The 22,998-nt window shown below is 47.5% G+C and overlaps 1 protein-coding gene across 2 annotated transcripts; it reads left to right on the forward strand.

Annotated features, from left to right (window-relative positions):
- Positions 1-1,818: 1,818 nt before the first annotated feature.
- Positions 1,819-22,839, forward strand: SPMIP3 (sperm microtubule inner protein 3). 2 transcript variants are annotated; one of them, XM_084980671.1, is made up of 5 exons: positions 1,819-1,905; positions 6,683-6,751; positions 15,716-15,811; positions 18,463-18,635; positions 22,689-22,839. In XM_084980671.1, exons 2-5 carry the CDS (start codon positions 6,696-6,698, stop codon positions 22,778-22,780), a joined length of 417 nt encoding a protein of 138 aa, XP_084836797.1. In that variant the 5' UTR covers positions 1,819-1,905; positions 6,683-6,695; the 3' UTR covers positions 22,781-22,839. The 2 variants fall into 2 exon arrangements, with proteins under 2 accessions (XP_084836797.1, XP_020920121.2); XM_021064462.2 differs by lacking the exon at positions 1,819-1,905 and having other exon boundaries at positions 6,571-6,751.
- The last annotated feature ends 159 nt before the right edge of the window (positions 22,840-22,998 follow it).

A 22,998-nucleotide genomic window follows, 5' to 3' on the forward strand; every position in this document is an offset into this window, starting at 1 on the left:
ACACCTCCCTGCTCAGTAAGGAAAAATTGCTCAGCAAACCCCATCCCCAACAGACTCTGTTTTGTCCCACTGGCCGGACCACATCCCAAGGCCACTCCAAGCTGTGAGGAAGGACAGAAAAGTCACCATCGCCTGCAGTCAAGTCATGAATCATGCCCTGAGCCGGGCCTCTGGCAACCCTAACCACACTGGGGTTGCATTAGCCAAGGAGGAGGGGGGCTGGGCACTGGGGAGGCTTTGCACCCCAGTCAAGGGGGAGGTGAGAGCAGCAATAAGACCAGTGAGAGAAAGAACTGAACTCCGTGAGCAAGATACTAGCAGTGGAGCAGAGAGCAGGATTAGGTGATGCTCAGATTTATGACTTGGTGACGGGCTGTCGAGGACTAAATTAATCAGGAAGCAGAGTGTTATGGCTGGAAGGCAGGAGAACAGGATGGATTGTCTCAGTCAGCTCGGGCTGTCATGACAGACTGCCACAGACAGGGTGGCATAAACAGCAAAAATGTATTTCTCATGGTTCTGGAAGCTGGACAGTCCAAGATCAAGGTGCTAGCTGATGTGTCTCTTTTGGTTTTTGCCTTTTTTGTTTTTTAGGGCAGCACCTGTGGCATATGGAGGTTCCCAGGTGAGAGGTCAAATTGGAGCTGCAGCTGCCAGCCTACCCCACAGCCACAGCAACTCGGGATCTGAGCCACGTCTGCAACCTACACCACAGCTCAAGGCAACACCAGATCCTTAACCCACTGAGCAAGGCCAGGGATCAAACCCTCATCCTCATGGATACTAGTCGGGTTCTTAACCCACTGAGCCACGACAGGAGCTCTTCCCTTTGTTTCCTTACAGGGATATTTTACCCATCACAGGGCCCCCACCCTCATGACCTAATCTAACCCTAATTACCTCCCAAAGGCCCCAGTTCTAAATTCCATCACCTTGAGGAATAAGGTTCGAACGTACACATTTTGAGATGACGTATTCAGTCCATAACAAGCATATGATTTTATGACTCAGGCGACACAGTCTATTACTCGAGGTTCCTTCGCAGACTTCCCTATCTCTTGGTTTGTTGCAACAATCAAACAAATATAGCTGGTAAAAGCATTTTTACAGAAGCCTCATATAATAGTAAAATGTCTTCATCATGTAAATAGAAAGCAGTGGAGGAGTTCCCGTTGTGGTTCAGCAGGTTAAGAACCCGATATAGAGTCCATGAGGTTGCAGGTTCGATCCCTGGCCTCACTCTGTGGGTTAAGGATCTGGTGTTGCCATGCGCCACCACCCCCACCCCCAAAAAAGGAAGGAAAGAAGGAAGCAGTTAGAATGGCTGCCTTATTCTGTTTCCCAATAGCTATGTCCTATGGGTTTTTTCGTTTGTTTGTTTGTTTGTTTGTTTGTTTGCTTGCTTTTTAGGGCTGCACTCGTGGCATGTGGAGGTTCCTCGGCTAGAGGTCGAATTGCAGCTACAGCTGCCAGCCTACACCACAGCCACAGCAACCCTGGATCCGAGCCATGTCTGCAGCCTCCACCACAGCTCACAGCAACGCCAGATCCTTAACCCACTGAGCGAGGCCAGGGATGGAACCTCATGGTTCCCAGTTGCATTTGTTTCTGCTGCACCACAATGGGAACTCCTTCATCGCTTTTTTCATGCACAGCTGGGCTCTCATGGAGACCAAGGATCTCTGCTTTTTTACAAGCCCAAGACCCGAAAGGCATTAGCCAGCAAAACTTTCTAACCCACAGTGCATCACAATACCCTCTGGATGATGTAAAGGATCCAGGGCTCTAACTCTGCAGGGAGCCTCTGCAGTTATTTCCTACACCAGCAGGCAGCTCACCTAACCGCTGTCCTCAGAGGGCTGCTTCTAAGAACAAAGACGTCTCTACCCACAGCAGCCCAAGCAGGTAACACCAGCTACCCGCTGTACCCCTCCCACCTGGTTTCCGCCACCTCTTTCTCTTCTCTCGCTTAGTGACTGCATCACTAAATAGCTGCTTGCATTTCGGGTGTTCTAGAGATAGGACCTCATAACTTACAGATGTTTTGCAGCAAACCCTCTAGAGGCAGGACCTCACAGACATTTTGCGGCAAACCATTTTGTAAAGCCACACATTCTTTGGGAATGGGAATATTCAGACCTCTCAACTTTGGGTTATTTAGTTATTTCATTTATTTATTTTTTTGTCTTTTCTAGGGCCACTTCCCATGGCACATGGAGGTTCCCAGGCCAGGGGTCCAATCAGAGATGCAGCCACCGGCCTATGCCAGAGCCACAGCAACGCCGGATCCGAGCCATGTCTGCAACCCACACCACAGCTCATGGCAACACCAGATCCCCAACCCACTGAGCGAGGCCAGGGATCAAACCTGCAACCTCATGGTTCCTAGTCGGATTCATTAACCACTGCACCACGACAGGAACTCCAGCTTTGAGTTATTTGAATAGTTTTAGCTCAACATTTTTTCTTAGAAATAAGATGTACCTATGTTAAGGTGTCTGGCTCTTTATGATACAAGAACATAGCCTGAAGGAGTTCTCATCGTGGCGCAGCGGAAAGGAATCCGAAGGAATCATGAGGTTGAGGATTGGATCCCTGGCCTCACTCAGTGGGTTAAGGATCCAGCGTTGCTGTGAGCTGTGGTGTAGGTCACAGACGCAGCTCAGATCTGGCATTGCTGTGGCTGGGGTGTAGGCCGGTGGCTACGGCTCCGATGAGATCCCTAGCCCGGGAACTTCCATATGCTGCAGGTGCAGCCCTAAAAGAAAAAAAAAAAGAAAGAATTAATCAAGGGCTCTGGGAATTTGGGGACAAAGAGCAGACCCTATGGAACTCAGTCCTTGTAGGAGATGGTAAAGGACTTGACTGAGGCCATGAGAAACGGGTAGAATTTAGCCTAGAGAAGGAGGAAAGGGAAAGCATTTAAACAGCAGGATTCATGGAATTATTGTGGGGTTGGGTGGGTGCAGGAGTGCCGAAGGGGAAGGGAGCCAGTGGGTAACCAACCTGCCTGACCCGGGGAGGCTGGCTTCCTGAGCACACAGAAGCCAGTGGGGACCGTCAAAGTAATTCGGTTACGAAAACCATTTTCTAAAATCCTCTTACGACACACCTGCTCAAAGGCAGCTGGGAGCAACCGCCCCAGCCACAGAGGCAGCCTGCGGCCAGCAAGGCTGCTGTCATCCACCTAGCCAGGGCGGGTTCAAGGAATTCTAAGAAAGCCATAACCCCACACCTTCTGTGCACTGTCAGATTACTAGGGTGTGGCTTTCCCCAGGGCCAGGAGGACAGAGGCCAGACGTCCACGGAAAGGGGACACCCGAGATTCTGATGCTGTCAGGTTCATCTAGAAAATGATGCTGCCATTCACACACTGGTTTAAAGGCCACTCCCTGACGATTCGTCTAACTCTTCCAAAAATTACTAGAGAAATAACATGACAAGATACAATTACTAGATACCATAATACAAAATTACTAGATAAGTGACTCCAGGATCCCATCCCTGCCCCTTCTTGGGGCAGATTACTTAATATTCACTTGCTGGTTATTTAATTGAGGTTTGCAGGCTGATTACAGTTTCCAGGTAATCGCTGCTGTTTCCACTTGACATTTGTACTGGGAGGGCTCAACCTTTGATTTCACAAATAGTATTTTTAACTCTTTTCTACCTTAAGAGTAGATGCCAACTTTTTTTTTTTTTTTTTGGTCTTTTTTTTTTAGGGCTGCCCCTGTGGCCTATGGAGGTTCCCAGGCTAGGGGTCTAATTGAAGCTGCAGCTGCCGGCCCACACCACAGCCACAGTAACACCAGATCTGAACTGCTTCTGTGACCTACACCACAGCTCACCGCAAAGCCAGATCTTTAACCCTCTGAGCAAGGCCAGGGATCAAATCCACAACCTTGTGGATAATATCCACAGTGGGAACTTCTAGATGCCAGTTTTTAAAACTGTTTTCTATGTGTTCCCTTCGTGGCTCAGCAGAAACAAATCTGACTAGCATCCATGAAGACACAGGTTCGATCCCCAGACTCGCTCAGTGGGTGAAGGATCTAGTGATGCCGTGAGCTGTGGTGCAGGTCACAGATGTGGCTCGGATCCAGCATTTCTGTGGCTGTGGTATAGGCCAGTGGCTACAGTTCCAATTCAACCCCTAGCCTGGGAAACTCCATATGCCACAGGTACAGCCCTAAAAAGCAAAATAAAATAAAAAATAAAATAAAATATTTTCTAAAGATCCAAAAGCCCTTCTCCAAGCGAAGAGCATCTGACAAATTTCTTATCAGGGAACGTGTCCAGGGTTTCTGAAGCAAGTGTGGTTTTGTCTGTTCTTAGAATCTTTTCCTTTAGAATTCTGATAAGAGAAGGGACAAAGCCCCTCAACTGCCTGAAAGCTAACCTGTCAAAGGTTTCTGTTTTAGCAGTTATTGAGCTTTAAGTTTACACTGACTGGAGGAGTTCCCCTTGTGGCACAGTGGTTAACGAATCTGACTAGGAACCATGAGGTTCAGTGGGTTCGATCCCTGGCCTTGCTCAGTGGGTTAAGGATCCAGCGTTGCCGTGAGCGGTGGTGTAGGTTGCAGACGCGACTTGGATCCCATGTTGCTGTGGCTCTGGCATAGGCCGCTGGCTACGGCTCCGATTTGACCCCTAGCCTGGGAATCTCCATATGCCGCGGAAGCGGCCCTAGAAAAGGCAAAAAGACGGAAAAAAAAAAAAAAGTTTACACTGACTGGAGAGACTCTGTGATTAATATTAACATCCGATGTCCTCTCTTCTGTCACATAAATAACATGAGAGCAGAACCTTTTGCTCAATGCTTCTTCCCTAGTACCTGGTATAGTGACAAGCAAAGCAGTTGATCAATAAGTGTGTACTGAGCGAATCAATGAATCAGTAGCCCTAGAGGAGAAGGAGAATGGGCTTTGGAGTCAGGCAGATCTGGATTTTTCCTTTTTTTTCTTTTTTTTTTTTTTTTCTGGCTGCACCCACAGCATACAGAAGTTCCCAGGCCGGGGATCAATCCTACACCACAGCAGGGACAACACTGCATCCTGAATCTGCTGAGTTGCCCGGGACCTCCAGATCTGGATTTGTTTGTTTGTTTGTTTACTGGCTGTAGGACCTTAAATATGTAATTTGACATCTTCTATAAATTCAGGATAATAACAAACAACTCTCAGGACTCTTATGAGAACTGAATCAAATGAAATGTAGGGAGTTCCCGTTGTGGCTCAGAGGTATGGAACCCGAATTTGTATCTGTGAGGACTCAGGTTCGATCCCTGGCCTCACTCAGTGGGTTAAGAATCCGGCATTGCCATGAGCTGTGTGGTGTAGGCCAGCAGCTGTAGTAGCTCCAATTTGACCCCTAGCCTGGGAACCTCCATATGCCACGGGTGTGGCCCTAAAAGGACAAATAATAATAATAATAAATACATAAATATGATTTTAGGAGTAGGTTTTTATGAATGGTCCTTTTCTAGCTGAGAAAGTTCCTTCATGACTTGCTAAGAAATATTGCCATAAATGGGCGGAATTTATCAGGGTTTTGACGATGTTACTGTATTTTATAAAACTTTGATTTGATCCATGATACAGTCTATGATAACAACAGTTGCTGAGAAAGTCGGCAAAATTATATATTTGCTCCTGAAGTCAGCGTGTTGAATATGAACCTTGAGGAAGTTTATGGAATGTGTATCTTGTATTCATTTAAACCTTAGTTCACTTTCTGAACATCAGCATAGTAAAAAATTCTACTAGGAAAGTTTAGATCCTGCTGTAGAGCACAGGGAGCGATATCTAATCACTTGTGATGGAACATGATGGAGGACAATGTGAGAAAAAAGAATGTATGTATATGCAAACCCGGGTCCCTTTGCTGTACAGCAGAAATTGACAGAACAGTGTAAATCAACTATAATTTTTTTTAAAAAAATTTTAAAAAAGGAAAGTTTAATTTCTGTGCCTAGGAGTCTAACTGTAGTGATTTAGGCGCCAACATTAATTGCTAGAAGTGGCTAAAATCCTGCTAAGGAAGCGCCATGAAGATGCCCTAACTTTGACTGCCTTCTAGGAATGAATCTTAAGAAATAAATTCAGGGGAATCAAAACTATTCACATAGCAGTTCAGCATGACCAAAATGTCCAACATTAGGGGACTAGGTTTCATATAAATTATAGTACATTTAGTTATTCAATAAATACGTGTTTAATGTCCACTGCATGCTAGGTATTATCCTTGGCCCTGGAGTTATAGCCGTGAATGCAACTGACAAGCTCTCTGCCCTCATGGGGAATTTTTTTTTTTTTTTTTTTTTTGCTTTTTCTGCTTTTTAGGGTCTCACCCATGGCACATGAAAGTTCCCAGGCTAGGGGTCGCATCAGAGCAGCAGCTGCCAGCCTACACCACAGCCACAGCAACTCGGGATCCAAGCCTCATCTGCGACCTGCACCACAGCTCATGGTAACACCCAGCACTTTTTATGTGTATCTGTATTGACTCATGCTTTCCATTTCTTTTTGCTTTTTTAAGCATCTATTTCCTCCCCTAAATAGTCTAGCAGAAGCTGTGGATGGTCCTTCCACTTTCAAGACAGACTCTGTGGTTCTAGATAGTTCATGCTTGGAAATGTAAGCTCGCATATGAAACCTCACTCTAATTTTTTTCTTTTTCTCAGAGTTTTATCCATCATGACTGCCATCCGGCTACGAGAATTTATTGACCGCCGCCCAGGGATCCCACCCAGGTAATGTTCTTCCAGAGACAGGTGCCTCTAGAGCTGTGGCAAGGCAGACAGACGAACCCCTGGGGAACTGGAAGTGCCTCTCCCTGTTGGTCTTGAGTGAGACATCACTGCTGCCAGAGCTCCTAGTGGAGCTTCTTTGGGTTTAGAGAAAGTTGTAAAAAAAAATCCAGAGTTCCCTTGTGGCTCGGTGGAAACAAACCCGACTAGTATCCATGAGGACGAAGGTTCGATTCCAGGCCTCACTCAGTGGGTTAAGGATCTGGTGTTACCATGCGCTGTGGTACAGGTCACAGATGAGGCTCGGATCTGGCGTGGCTGTGGCTGTGGTGTAGGCTGGCAGCTACAGCTCCGATTGGATCCCTAGCCTGGGAACTTCCATATGCCGGGCGTGTGGCCCTAGAAAGCAAATAAATAAAAAGTAATTTTAAAAATTAAAAAAGTGGAGTTCCCGTCATGGCTCAGTGGTAACGAATCCGACTAGGAACCATGAGGATGCGGGTTTGATCCCTGGCCTTGCTCAGTGGGTTAGGGATCCTGCGTTGCCGTGAGCTGTGGTGTAGGTCGCAGGCGTGGCTCAGAACTGATGCTGCTGTGGCTCTGGCCTAGGCAGGTGGCTACAGCTCTGATTAGACCCCTAGCCTGGGAACCTCCATATGCTGCGGGAGTGGCCCTAGAAATGGCAAATAAAATAAAATACAGTAAAATAAAATAAAATAAAAGGTAAAATTTAAAAAGTAAAAAGTGCTGTGCAAGTTGGGCATAGAGTCTTCTTTGTCCCCAATGCCCCTTCCGCATTCCCTCCCAGCCAGAGCTCTGGATACGAATTAGGACCCTCCAGTCGGGTGTCACTGAGTGAGATTTGTTAGGTGAAAATGAGACAGAGGCAGTTTCCTGCTGCTTTGACCTGTTCTACTGGCAGGCAGCGTTGGGACAATGCATCATGGTTTTTCTTTTTTTCTTTTTTTTTTTTCTTTTTTTCTTTTTAGGGCCACATCTGCCCCATATGGAAGTTCGCAGGCTAGGGGTCAAATGGGAGCTGCAGCTGCTGGCCTGTAGCTCCCATTCGACCCCTAGCCTGGAAATTTCTAAATGTCTGTTTAACTGTGTTCTCATCTCCTGGGGGCAATGGAAACAAACCTCCCCTCGCAGCCACTACTGGATGCTGAATAGAACCAAGTCAGAGTCCCTGGGCCTGGCCTAAGCCAGCCCCCAGGAGCCCCAGGTCCTGGCCACTGATGTAGGCAGGCCAGCTGGGCTCAGTCCTCCTGAGCGCATCCATCGGCGCCCCCGAGGAAGCATCCGGGGGCCCCCACCCGCCACCTGAGTCCTCCCTGTGGGGCAGCTCCTGGTCCACTTGGTGCCTTTCCTGCCTTGCAGCAAGAGTGGGCCCAGTCCATCAGCAGGTCCCTCAGCTCTGCCTCCAGGATCTGTCTTCCCTCGGAATGTGTGTCTCCGTCTCCACCGCCGCCACTGGGTCCAAACCACCACTGCCTCTCTTCTGTTCACCACAACCACCGCCACTCTGGTCCTCCGACCCTCCATCGCCAGGGAGGGGCCATGAAACAAATAGGATCAAAGCCCCCTGCGGCCTAAAACCCTTTGTCACTGCATTTTCACCCCAAATCTAAACCCTGTGCCCCGGCCTGCAAAGTCCTGCGTGAACTGGCCCTGCCCATCTGTCTCTCCAAGCTCCTCCTCCCTCCAGCCCCCCCGTGGTCTTTCTCCTGCTTCTTCCATAGGCCGCCCTCTTTGATGCCTTGCGGCTTTTGGACATGGTCCCTTCTCCCCGTGTCCCTGCCTTCCCCACCCTCTGCTTAACCAGCCCCCTCTCACCCAGCAGGTCTCAGCTCTGTGAGCGCGCAGAGAGCAGAAGATGGGACTGGCCTGACCACCCGGGCTGGAGGGGGTCTTAGGCTCCCCTCCCACCTCCACCTCTCTCTCTCAGCCTTTTTGGTTTCCTTTGTGGCTTCACCCCCACTCCGCGTCCAGTTATTTCCTGTGTTTCTTTATTTCCTGTCCAGCCTCACCCACTGGAGTAACAGCTAACACTTATGCAGCTCTTACTGTTAACACTGACGATCGCTGTGCTAGGTGCTTAGTCACTCATTTAATCTTCACCACAACTGGAGGACCCTGAGGCGCAGAGTGGTTAAGTGACTGTCCCAAGATCCCACAGTAGTAAACGGGCAGAGGTGGGATTTGAACCCAGTGGTCAGTGTTGATGTCTGTGCCCTTGGTCACTGCCCTTGACATTTCTGGGCATTGTCTCTCCACAACTCACCACTGTAGGCCACTCTGCCAAGCAGACCTCCCTGCAGGGTGGGCCCTCTGCGAGCACTTGTAAAAAAAAATGAAAATGGATGGATCCATGAAAAAAATTCATTCTGTCATGTGTAAAAAAGGAAAATGAATGAATCAAAGAGAAAAACTCATTCTGTCATGTGCTTGTGGTTTGGCCTCCTGGGGACTGACAGTTCCTGCAGAAGGCCTGCCCTCTGCCTCTCTGCTAACCTTTTACACTTCATCCATACATGCCATCCTAAAAACCCAGGGTGAGGGCGGTGCCGGAGAGAACACTGAATTACAAACCAGTAGGAACACCTAATAACATTAAATATTTCGTGGTTCACAAGTAGCAGTGGCCACACAAAATTCTCATAGTAAGAATTATACCGGGAGTTCCCTGGTGGCTCAGTGGGTTAAGGACCAGCCATTCTCACTGCTGTGACTCTTTTTATAGCTGTGGTGCTGGATTGATCCTTGGCCTGGGAACTTCCACCAGCTGTAAGTGTGCCCCCCAAAAAAGAAAAAAAGAATTATATTAGATGCAAATGATATCACCCCTGTTGCTCAGGGCAGGGCTGCGTATGATTTGTTTTGTGGAGGCCAGAATGCTCCTGAAAAGATCATTTCAGCTGGATTAAACTCAGTGTGGTGTGGAAGACAAAAGATAAGGAATTTGTGTCAGACATAAATGGATTTTAAAAATATCAACTGAGGGAGTTCCGTTGTGGCTCAGTGGTAACGAATCCGACTAATAACCATGAAGGTTCGATCCCTGGCCTCACTCAGTGGGCTAAGGATCCAGCATTGCCATGAGCTGTGGTATAGATCACAGATGCGGTTCAGATCTGGTGTTGCTGCGGCTGTGGTGTAGGGCAGCAGTTGCAGCTCCCATTTGACCCCTGGCCTGGGAACTTTCATGTGCTGCAGGTGCAGCCCTAATAAGCAAAATAAATAAAAACTTTCAAAATGTGTATCAGTCGAAACAGTTTCTGAGGGATCAAGAGGCAGCTGTGGGGGTCAGATCACCGTGCCTTGAATGAGAGCCACACGTAATGCAGATGGGCTGCTTTAGTGACCAAGGACATTTGCGCGTGTCCTGTGGACTCTCATGCAACTAATGGAGATGTCATCACCCCCACTTGGCTGATGAGGAAACTGAACTTCCCTCTTCCTTAAGGAGACTTATGGAGCCAGTAATGTCTGGGAGATGAGAGCATGGGGAGGGTGGCTTCCCAGCTTCTGTATTTATTAGCCCGTGTCCTTTGGGAGCTCTGTATTCCCCAGGAGCCACTGTCTCCTGGCTGGAGCAGCATGTTCTGCATTGTACATGTTTAGTTGCCTGAGGATGGTTTTTCTTATCTGATTATAAACTCTTGCATGGAAAGATGGTATTTCTCATCCCTGTATCCCTCCCTAGCACCTAGCACACTGCACACACTTCAGAGCCTGCAATACACTTTCTTTTCTTTTTGCTTTTTAGGGCCGCACCCACGGCATATGGAGGTTCCCAGGCTAGGGGGTCCAATCGGAGCTGGATCTACCAGCCTATGCCGCAGCCACAGCAACGCCAGTCCCGAGCCTCGTCTGTGACCTACACCACAGCTCATGGCAACACCGGATGCTTAACCCACTGAGCGGGGCCAGGGATCGAACCTGCAGCCTCACAGATACTCATCATGGTCACTACCGCTGAGCCACAACAAGAACTTCCAATGCACTTATATTATTGAACTAAAAGCAGCCTCGGGTTACAATGCCACGTCTGCTTCTCTTCCTCTTCCTTTGGTACCAGAAAACGATTTCCCGTCTGCCCACAAGTGGGAGCATCACAGAGTTCAGCCAAAAATAACACTGATCTCGTCCGCAGGAAGTCAGGGCACAGACACAGAGGTGACTCTGGCTGTGACGTGGCGTTCAGAGAACTGGCTTTCCTGCCTCCGGCATTTCCATTTAGAAAACCCACTTAACCTCTCTGAGCCTCAGTCTCCTCTTCTGTAATGGGGGTGCTCGTAACGCTTACCTGGGAAGGCGACTGCAAGGAGGAGCCGAGGTCATCTCTGCAAAAGATGCACTGTAATGCCTGCGGTCCAACCCAGACAGGGCAGCTTCATCCCAGCCTTTTGTGATGCCATACTCATTTCAGAATGATTTGTTCTGATTCTGTGAAAAGTGCCATTGAGATGTTGATAGGGATTTGCTTTGAACCGGTAGATTGCTTTGATAGCATGGAAATGTTTGCCAGGCTAATGCTTCCAACCTGTGAGCATGGACTTTCTCTCCATTTGTTTGTTTTCTTCAAGTTTTTTTAGGACTGCACCCACAGCATATGGAAGTTCCCAGGCTAGAGGTGGAATCAGAGCTGCCGGTTCCGGCCTACACCGTGGCTCATGGCAACGCCGGATCCTCAACCCACTGAGCAGGGCCAGGGATTGAACCTGAGTCCTCATGGATACGAGTCAGGTTCATTACCCCCGAGCCACGAGGGGAACTCCTCATCAATGTCTTGTAGCTTTCAGTGCACAAGTTCTTCGCCTCCTGAGGGATGAAAGCTCGTGACCTCCCCTGTGCCTGCAGCTGAGACTGGATCCTGCCCCAGGGGACAGGTTTGCTCTGGTCTGGACTGAACCTGCCACCTCAAAGAGCCAGGCTGTCAGGGACTGGTAAACACCGCCCTGCTGAATCAGACACACCTGGACTCCTGCTCGAAGCCAAAGGAAAGGAAAGGCCCTTGTACAGCTGACTCAAGACGCTGGGAGCCAAGGCCAGCAGATGGGTCTGGGCAGAGTCCAGGGCCCCGCCGGAGGCCAGCCCTGCTCTCCTCCTACTCGCGGTTTCACCCCACACCCAACCCCCGGCTGGAGAGGCCAGGACCTGAGCAGCCTCTGGGCATACACGCCAGGCTAGGCCTTGCAAATGGTCTTCCAAACAACTGACAATTTCATCTTTTCACTGGGACCTCTGTCCTGTTTGAGGTGAAGGCCAGGTGGGGGAGCTTGGAAAGTCCACCCAAAGAGCTGGAGGGAGGAGTTCCCATTGTGGTGCAGCGGAAATGAATCCAACTAGGAACCATGAGGTTGCGGGTTCAATCCCTGGCCTCGCCCTGTGGGTTAAAGGATCCGGCGTTGCCGTGAGCTGTGGTATAGGTCACAGACACGGCTCGGATCCCGCCGGCTGCCTGACAACATACACCATGGCCGGAGGGTAAATCTTCCCAAGGTAACGCTCAGAAACCAGCCGGGCCCCTCTGCAAGCTGTGTCTCCCCCTCCCATACTCAGAAAAGTCATTCGGTCCCTATTATTGGGCCAGTTCCTCTTTCTTCTTATGACTTAGCTCCCCTGCTGTTATTTACCACTCAGGCTTGGTCATTTTATCCAAGCTGCTGGGCAGGCCCAGACAGCCTGTGGTTTTTCTGCAAAGCAGAGCTCCCTGAGGTCCTGTTTGCCTATCCAGACAGACCCGCCCTGCTTACAGCGCTCCCTTTCCGACGAGCTAGACAGAAAAGTCCCCACTGGCCCCTTCCCACCCCCGCCCCCCATCCCAGCTCAGGCCCTGTCTGGGCTTTTGTGATTCCCCTCAACTGGATCCAGCTCCCATTTACCCGCCCGACCTTAGACGTCCCTCCCACAATTTCAGCACCTAAAGAGCAGGATGAGGACACCGTTGTATCTGCAGAAGCCAGCCATGTCCGGATACATTATGCACACTCAACAAACACTGGAGATTTCCCGTGTGGCTCAGTGGTCATGGACCTGACTAGTATCCATGAGGACACGAGTTCGATCCCTGGCCTCGCTCAATGGCTTAGGGATCCAGTGTTGCCATGAGCTGTGGTGTAGGTCACAGATGAAGTTCAGATCTGGTATTGCTGTGGCTGTGGCGTAGGCTGGCGGCTGTAGCTCCAATTCGACCCCTAGCCTGGGAACCTCCATATGCTGCAGGTGCAACCCTAAAAAGACAAAAAAAAAACCACAAAAAACAAAAAACACTGGTTGGACTGGAGGCATAGTTTAAGTTTCCATTCACCATCCAGCACTTATTTGGAGAACAACTTCGTGCCAGATTAAGTACTACTTTCCACTGACTCTTGAATTCTTCTGACACCTACCGAGCGCTCAGAATCTGTGGAAGGATGTGTGTGCCCTGCTTTCGGCAGGGGAACGGCAACTTTCTTCCCAAAACCTCAAGCCTCAGCCTTGTCTCGGACCCTCCTTCTTGCACCCCCGCCCCATCTCCTAATAGTGCTCTCAGTCTCCAGCCGCATCACCACCAGGAAGCTCAGAAAATCCCTCCATCCCACACACGTTACTACGATTGCCTCCTAAGCAGGTTTTCTCCTTCGAGATTTGTCCTCAGATTTGCTCTCCACACGGCTGCCAGCCCCATCTTTCCCCAAAATTACATTACATCATGGCTCATTTTAAAAATGCTACAAAGATCTCTTATTACCGGAGTTCCTGTTGGGGCTCGGCAGTGATGACTCTGACTAGGAACCATGAGGATGCGGGTTCAATGCCTGGCCTTGCTCAGCGGGTTAAGGATCCAGCATTGCCGTGAGCTGTGGTGTCGGTCGCAGACGAGGCTCAGATCTGGTGGTGCTGTGGCTGTGGTGTATGCTGGCAGCTGCAGCTCTGATTCGACCCCTCGCCTGGCAACTTCCATATGCTATAGATACAGACCTTAAAAAAAAAAAAAAAAAAACTCCTATTACCTATATCAGTGGTTCTCAACCTTTCAAATGACACGCTCCTTTTGTTTATTTTATTTATTTATTTGTTTGTTTGTTTTTTCCTGCTGTACAGCATGAGGACCAAGTTACATTTACATGTATACATTTTATTTATTTGCTTTTTAGGGCCACACCCGCAGCACATGGAAGTTCCCAGGCTAGTAGTCGAATCAGAGATGCAGCTGCTGGCCTACACCACAGCCACAGCAACGCCAGATCTGAGCCGCGTCTGCGACCTATACTCAGCTCTCGGCAATGCCAGATCCTTAACCCACTGAGTGAGGCCAGGGATCAAACCTGCATCCTCATGGATACTAGTCCAGTATGCAACCTGCTGAGCCACAACGGGAGCTCCTTTTTTCCTTGTTTGTTTTTGTTTATAACATGTTTTGTCATGTCTCTATTACTCCCCTGAAATAAAATCTGTAAATAACGTAATCCAACTATATATAATTTTAAAACACCCATATAATGCTCTATCTGCAATCTAAGAGGGAAGTAATTAATTGTAAAAGGAGACGTATTTCAAACCGTAAGGTCTGGGCACCACCAGCCCTCTCCAGCACGCGGACACAGCCGTGTCTCAGCCGTACACACCCAGCTCACCTTCTCAGAAGACTTCCCCCTACTCTCCACCTCATTCACTCCTGCTCGGAAAGACTTGGTCACAAGCCAGCCCTCCCAGGCAGGGCTAGAGTCCCTCCTCCAGGCTTAGAAGCACCTTGTGCTTTGATCTTCACAGTGTTTCTTCATTTTTAGCCCCGATATACTTGCTTATCAAAGGTTTTTTTTTTAATTGTGAAAGTTTGTAAAAATATCAAAGGTTGTAGTTCCTGTTGTGGCGCAGCAGAAATGAATCCAACTAGAACCATGAGGCTGTGGGTTGGATCCCTGGCCTTGCTCAGTGGGTTAAGGATCCTGCGTTGCTGTGGCTGTGGTGTAGGTTGCAGATGTGGCTTGATCTGGCATTGCTGTGGCTGTGGTGTAGGCCAGCAGCTGTAGCTCCGATTGGACCCCTAGCCTGGGAAACTTCATATGCCGCAGGTGTGGCCCTAAAAACCAAAAACAAAAACAACAATGGTAGTATAAGAAATCCCCATATACCCATTTTGAGCTTTCAACAGTGATCAACATCTGCCTCACTGGTCATATCTATTTTTTTTCTTTTTTCTGATTTTTAACCTAATACCTCACATATCAAATAATTCTTTATGAATCCTGGAAATTAAATCCTAAAAAGTGGATAATAAAAGACATTCCTGGGAGTTCCCATTGTGGCTCAGTGGGTTACAAGCCTGACTAGTATCCATGAGGATGCAGGTTTGGTCCCTGGCCTCATTCAGTGGGTCAGGGATGTGGCGTTGCTGCGAGCTGTGGTGTAGTTCAGAGATGCAACTCAGATCCTGCATTGCTATGCCTGTGATGTAGTCTGGCTGCTGCAGCTCCGATCTGACCCCTAGCTGAGAATTTCCATATCCCACAGGTGTGGCCCTAAAAAGAAAAAAAGAAGAAAAAGAAAAAAGACACCCCTATCACAATATTCCAAGGGTTTTAGGATCTTTGTGCCAGGAACTGGGGATAAAGACTGAATATATTGGTGGTCCCATCATGGCTCAGCGGTAATGAACATGACTAGGATCCATGCGGATGTGGGTTTGATCCCTGGCTTTGCTCAGTGGGTTAAAGGATCCAGTGTTGCCATGAGCTGTGGTGTAGGTCTCAGACTTGGCTTGGATCCCACCCTCCTGTGGCTGTGGTGTAGACTGATGGCTATGGCTCTGATTCGACCCCTAGCCTGGGAACTTCCATGTGCCATGGGTTCAGCCCTAAACACACACACACACACACACACGACTGAATATATTTTTTTTTATTATACCACAGCTGGTATTCTTCTGTAAAAACTGAGTCATAATAATTGCTTTTTTCTTTATTTTACTTTTCCCACTAGTATATTCATTGCTCATCAAGGAAAGGACCTCCATGGCTATTACCCTGGGCAGCTCGCAAGACTCCACTATGCTTATAGTGTGAAGAGATCTCTAAGGTGAGAAGTAGAGTTGATTTGCAATGTTGTGTTAGTTCAGGTTCAGGCACAGAACAAAGTAATTCAGATATACACAGATATACATACATATTCTTTTTCAGCTTCTTTTCTCTTATAAATTATGATAAGATATTGAATATAGTTCCCTGTGCTATATAGAGCAGGTCCTTGTTGTTTGTCTGTTTATATACAGTAGTGTGTATCTGTTCATCCCAAACTCCCAATTTAGCCCTACCCCCTTTTCCCCTTTGGTAACCATAGATTTGTCTTCTAGGTCTGTGAATCTGTCTCCATGTTGTAAATAAACTCATTTGTGTCTTTTTTTAAATTTTACATGTAAGTGGCATCATATGATGTTTGTTTTTGTCTGACTTCCTTTAATACGATCTATCTTAGGTCCATTCATGTCGCTGTAAATGGCATTCTTCCTTTTTTTTTTTAATGGCCAAGTAATATCCTATTGTGTGTGTGTGTGTGTATATACCACATCTTCTTTATGCATTGATCGCTTGATGGACATTTAGTTTATTTCCATGACTTTGCTATTGCAAATAGTGTTGCTAAGAACATAGGGGTGCATGTGTCTTTTTTAATTATAGCTTTGTCTGAACATATGTCCTGGAGTGGGATTGCTGGTAGTTCTTTTTTATTTAAGTTTTTTTCCTTATTATAGCTGATTTACAATGTTCTGTCAATTTCTGCTGTACAGGAGAGCGACCCAGTCATACATATAGATACATTCTGTTTCTCACATTATCCTCCACCATGTCCCACCACAAGTGACGAGATAGAGTTCCCTGGGCTCTACAGCAGGATCCCATTGCTTATCCACTCCAAGTACAACAGTTTAGATCTACTAACCCCAAACGCCCAGTCCATCCCATTCTCTTCCTCCTTCCTCTTGGCAACCACAAGTCTGTTCTCCAAGTCCATGGGACCCTGATTCCTCCAATTCCGTTCTTCTTTCTCAAGAAAGAACTCTATATAATAGCTTTATTGAGATAATTTACGTTAACACAACATTTATTTAAAGTATGTAATTCAATTGGACTCTTTCTTTAAATATAATAATAGGAGTTCCTGTTACGGCTCAGTGGAAAGAAATCTGACTAGTATCCGTGAGGATGCAGGTTTGATCTTTGGCCTCGCTCCGTGGGTAAGGATCTGCCGTTGCTGTGAGCTGTGGTGTAGGTCGCAGACGCAGCTCAGATCCTTCGTTGCTGTGGCTGTGACATAGGCTGGCAGCTGCAGCTACGATTCAGTCCCTAGCCTGGGAACTTCCATGTGCCACGGGTGCAGCTCTAAAAAGCAAAATAATAATAATAACATATTGTGAAAAATTATAATTTTACAGCATTGCTTTTTTTTTTTTTTTTTTTTGTCTTTTTGCCATTTCTTGGGCCGCTCCCGCGGCATATGGAGGTTCCCAGGCTAGGGGTCAAATTGGAGCTGTAGCCACCGGCCTACGCCAGAGCCATAGCAACGAGGGATCCGAGGCGCATCTGCAACCTACACCACAGCTCACGGCAACGCCGGATCGTTAACCTACTGAGCAAGGGCGGGGACCGAACCCGCAACCTCATGGTTCCTGGTCGGATTCGTTAACCACTGCGCCACGACGGAACTCCTACAGCACTGCTTTTAATGATGGCATTGTATTTTTGTATATGTCTATATCATCGTCTAAATAATTCCTTTTTTTTCACATGGCGGTTGTTTCCATTTTTTTATTATTATAAAAATACTTTGACAAGCATTCTTAGAGCTAAGTCTTTGTTGCTCTTCCTAATCTCTGGGATTTCTAGGACAAAATATATACATTTTAAAGGTATGAATACTTATTACCAAAGTGTACACCCCCACAGGTGTATGCAGATATTTCACCATGGTATTTTGAGTCTTTACGTTTATTTTCAGAGAGGACTCATTTGCGTGGAGGTATAAAAAAGGTTATAATTGATTTCAGGTTCATCAAACACCAATGCATACCGCAGTGATTCGTTTGGCTAAAATGAAGTATTGGTTCTCTAAGGGAATCAAACATCCATAGAAAAATTACACTGCAAAAGGGCGTTGGGAAGATCTGGAGGATGGGACATGGCCGTGCAAGAGCAGGTCCAGGGGAAGTTTCGATGGAGGACACCTTCTGTGACGTGTGATCGGGAAGGGGGAGGGACCTTAAAGGGAGGAACCAGGGGTCTGGAATCCCTGAGCCATCAGCTGCCAGCTTCACCAGGCTGTAGCCTTGGAGGTATGGAGTCTTGCCCATACTCTCTCCGTAGCCTTCTGGCTACATCTAGGGAATAGATTCCAGCTGATGAGAAAACCGAATGCTTCTCTTCTACCGGGTGGGTATTCAGCAAGTGATTTCTATTTTCTTTCTTTCTTTTTTTTTTTTTTAGGGCCACACCTGTGGCATATGGAGGTTCCCGGGCTATGGGTCATTTCGGAGCTACAGCTGCCGGCCACAGCCGCAGCTACAGCCACGCCAGATCTGAGCCATGCCTGCCACCTACACCCCAGCTCACAACAACTCTGGATCCTTAACCCACTGAGCGCGGCCAGGGATCGAACCCGCAACCTCATGGTTCCTTGTTGGATGCGTTTCCGCTGCACCACGATGAGAACTCCCTATTTCTATTTTTATGTAGACCTCTGATAGACTTGGAGATTCTGCCCAAGAGCAAAAATCAATATCGGCCTCAATTAGACCAACAAACTCTCATTCAATATATTTGTTCTCGAAGACATGCGAAGCCTGCCGAACCGTGGCATAAAGAAACTACTTACCAAAGAGACTATTCTCTGCCGTTTTACAAGACTGGTAAGTCAGACTGGGAGCTCTTACTCCCTGAGCTCGTCCTTGCCCAGGTCACAGGTTAAGTATCTTCCCTGGGCTTTTCCTATCAGGGGGCGTGTCTGGGACCAGTCACGGTGCCAGGATAAGGGTGTGTGTGTGTCTGGGTGCAGGAGGAAAAGTTTAGAGGGAGGTAAACAGAGTGATGAGTGTCGCCAAAGGAGGTGACTTCGAATAGGGCAGCCATGGAAACCTCTACATAATTTGAGCTGAGCCCTGGAAAAAAAGAATGAATCATCTGAAGAGCATTTCAGGAAAAAGAAACAGGAAGGGGCTAAAGCCTAAACGCTGGAAAGGGCTTGGCATGTTTGAGGAACAGAAAGGAGGCCAGTGCAGCATGGTCTCAGTATGGTGAGAGTGCTAAGTGGTTTGGATTCTGTTCTAAGAACAATGGAAAGACTTGGGAGTTCCGTTGTGGCTCAGTGGATTAAGAATCTGACTAGTATCCATGAGGTCGCAGGTTGGGTCCCTGGCCTCGCTCAGTGGGTTAAGGATCCGGCGCTGCCCTGAGCTGTGGTGTAGGTCGCAGATGCGGCTTGGATCTGGCATTGCTGCAGGTGTGGTGTAAGCTGGCAGCTGCGGCTCTGATTCAACCCCTAGCTTGGGAACCTCCATATGCTGCGGGTGTGGCCGTAAAAGAGCAAAAAAAAAAAAAAAAAAAAAAAAAAAAAGACTTGGAAGAATTCTGAACAGAGGAGTAGCATATTATTTGTATTTTAAAAAGATCAGTCTGGCTGCTGTTAAGACACTGTCTGGAGAGGAATGAGAGGGAGGGGTGTGCAGACCAGTGAGGAAACTCTTTAGCAGTTGAGGACAGCGATAACGGTGGCTTGGGCCAGCAGAGAAGATGAAAAGGAATAAATGGGTTCCAGAGTTATTTTGGAGCTGACATCAATTAAACTTGGTGATGGATTTGCTGTCAAGCCCATTTTCATTCATTCATATTCCTTCAGTGACTAATTTGAGAGGAGTCAGTGTGCAAGATTTCAACAACATTGTGTGAAGCAGAAATAGACACAAAGTTTCTACATTTAAGGAGCATCGGTGGAAAACCAGCATAGAAATAAGTATAAAAGCAGAAAATTTCACCTGTCATAAGTTTCATGAAGCACTGTTTATATGGTGCTATAGGAACATAGGGAAATGATGAGCTGAGAACTGAAAGATGAGCCAAAGGTTAACTAGGCTAGGAATACACAGAGTAGTGCATGTGCAAAGGCACTGGGGTAGGATCATGACATGTTTGAAGACATTAAAAAAATGAGTGTGTTGGAGCCCAGAAATCAAGATGGGGGGAGCAAGATGTGGCTAAAGCGATGGCAAGATCCAAACAAGGTGGGCTTTACGGGCCATTTTGGGGTTTGGAGCTTCTGGCCTGAGATTAATGGGAAACTACTGAAAAGTTTTGAGGAGGGTGGAGATGATATACTTAAAATTGTATTTTGAAAAGATCACTCTAACTGTGGAGACAAAAAGGGGGGTAGGTGTTGCTGAAACTTGGCCTCTGTCTGCCACTGCTGAATAGAAATGCGGAGACAGAGTTTTGGGTGAAGAAGAAAAAGATAGCTTTGCCAGGCTAATACCTTAAAGATTGTGCCCCCTTTGGAAGGGGTTAGGAGGTAGTTTTATAGTTTGGGGAGTGGACCTAGGGCTGCAGACAAGGATCTGGGTAGAGGCAAGCTTGCATTGTCTTTCAAAGTTGGTGTTTAGTGGCCCCAGGACTGGTTCTGGTGGTCCTCCTTCCTGAAATGAAAAATCCTTCATCAAGTGGTTCTTCCATTTGCTGGGGGCTTCAGTTCTGCAGAAAGGCTCAAAGACATTGTTCTGTATATTCCTTAAGGAGGAACCAGAACGCTGCTTCAAGGCTGCGCTATTGTGTCTTGACGGCTCCTCCCAGGTCTCCGCATCCCCTCCCTTCCCTGATGAGCAACTGCCCTTTGGAAACTCAGGGAAGGGCATGGAGGCTGAGGCTTATTCCCTAAAAACAAGCAATGGAGGACAGGGAAAGGCTTGTGTGCCCGGGAGCCCCACAGGGCACTAGCTCGGTGACACAGGGTGGGGAGGACAGTGGGGCAAAGATTGGCTGTGGAGGGTCAGGAGGCAACTGCCATGGTTAGGCTGATGGTTCTTCACCTCCTGCTGCATCACTTAAAAATTCAGATGCCCAGCATATACCCATCGCCAATCACGTTAGAATCTCCCGATAGGAGGGAGGCGATCCCGGGCATCAATAATTTGTAAAACTCCACAGGTAATTCCATTGTGCAGCTTAATTAGGAACCAGTGCTTTAGGCAACCAATGAGGGAAGGCAGCACAGTTAGATGGATTTCGAAAGACACTTAGGTGGCAATTGTTTTATAGACAACTATCAGACAGGCAAAAGACTGAGACTTTTAACTGAGTTTTTTGGGGTTTTTTGTTTTGTTTTGTTTGCTCTTTGGGGGGCTGCACCGGGGGCATATAGAATTTCCCAGGCTAGGGGCTGAATCAGAGCTACAGCTGCCAGCCTACACCACAGTCACAACAACGCCAGATCCAAGCCGAATTTGTGACCTACACCACAGCTCATAGCAATGCTGGATCATTAAAACCACTGAGCAAGGCCAGGGATTGGACCCAAACCCTCAAGGATGCTAGTCAGATTTGTTTCCACTGCACCACAATGGGAAATCCCAGAAATGACATTTCTTTTTTTTTTTTTTTTGTCTAATTAGGGCCGCACTCGCGGCATATAGAAGTTCCCGGGCTAGGGGTCAAATAGGAGCTGCAGCTGCTGGCCAGTGCCACAGCCCCAGCAATGCCAGATCTGAGCTGCGTCTGCGACCTACACGACAGCTCACGGCAACACCGCATCCTTAACCCACTGAGCAAGGCCAGGGATCAAACCCGAAACCTCATGGTTCCTAGTTGGATTCATTTCCCCTGCGCCACAACAGGAACACCCAGAGATGACATTTCTAATCGTATTCCCTGGGTAAATGAAATGTTGCGCATTCTTCATATCAAGAAATGTTTGTTTCTTTAAACGCTGTGGAAGGGGGCAAGAATGGTGAAAAGATGAGGGATTTTAGTGGCCTGGTGATCCAGGCTCAGATGTGGGTTCCTCCTCCCACAAGTGCTGAAACCTTGAGCAAGTTAATCTCTTTGAGGGGGGATAATACCAGTGGGTCTCTGAGGATTACTGTGAATATCAGGGTTTATGGTTTAAGTAGAAAAACCCAATGCAGGGTATATATAACACGGTACATGACAAAGTTTGGTTACAGTGCTGTCATTGAAACACTCTGGTCTCTGGTTCATTAGGTGTAGACACAATGATTTCAGTCTTCAACCCAGCTCCTTAGTTAAGCAGAAGTGTTGGTGAGTCTACGCAAGGGATTATAAAACACGACAGAACTCCGATGGGTTCGAATTTAGGGATGGTAACTAGTTTGATACAAAGGTGACTGCAATGTAGCCTATTTATAAGGCAGGGTTTGAGGTGGGGTGTGGGTCTAGAATTAGGATGTCAAAATGCAGATGTATGGGATTTATTACATTTCATTTACGTTACGGAATAATTCAATAATGCGCCTCTTAATCAGAGATTGAATCACAGAAAGAACTTTTTTTGGGGGGGGGTCTTTTTAGGGCCACACCCACAGCATATGGAAGTTCCCAGGCTAAGGGTCAAATTGGAGTTGTAGTCACCAGCCTACACCACAGCCATAACAACACCAGATGCCACCGCGTCTTCGACCTACACCACAGCTCAGGGCAGTGTCAGATCCTTGACCCACTGAGCGAGGCCAGAGATCCAACTTGCATCCTCATGGATACTATTCGGGTTCATTACCTCTGAGCCACGATGGGAGCTCCTCAGAAATAACCTCTTGACTGTCCTTCTTTCCACGTCTTTTAAATATATTCCTTTGCCTTAAATCCTGTTATTTGGTTCTTGTCCACAATTGTTGTTGAAAAGACGCTGTGTTAAAATTTAGTAGTCTTAAAATAAATCATTAATTTGTTTTACATTCCAGATTGGGACCAGAAGTTAGCCACAATTTCATCGGACCCTAGACCACTTAATTCACTGCCAGAGCACTACTGTTGTGAAGAGAAGTGGCTTTGAAAGAAAGGCTCTTAAATGAAAATAACTGTGGCATTTGAACAAAACAATATTTGGCTTTCTTTGTTTGTTTGTTTGTTGTCTTTTAGGGCCGCACCCTCAGCATATGGAGGTCCCCAGGCTAGGGGTCTAATCGGAGCTGTAGTTGCCGGCCTACGCCACAGCCACAGCAACATGGGATCTGAGCCATGTCTGTGACCTACACCACAGCTCACGGCAAC

The sequence above is a fragment of the Sus scrofa genome, chromosome 10 (genome assembly GCF_054392235.1).
Source record: "Sus scrofa isolate SSC_HxYL_T2T_F1_AM1 chromosome 10, Sscrofa_HxYL_maternal_Yorkshire_Landrace_v2.0, whole genome shotgun sequence".
Lineage (NCBI taxonomy): Eukaryota > Metazoa > Chordata > Mammalia > Artiodactyla > Suidae > Sus > Sus scrofa.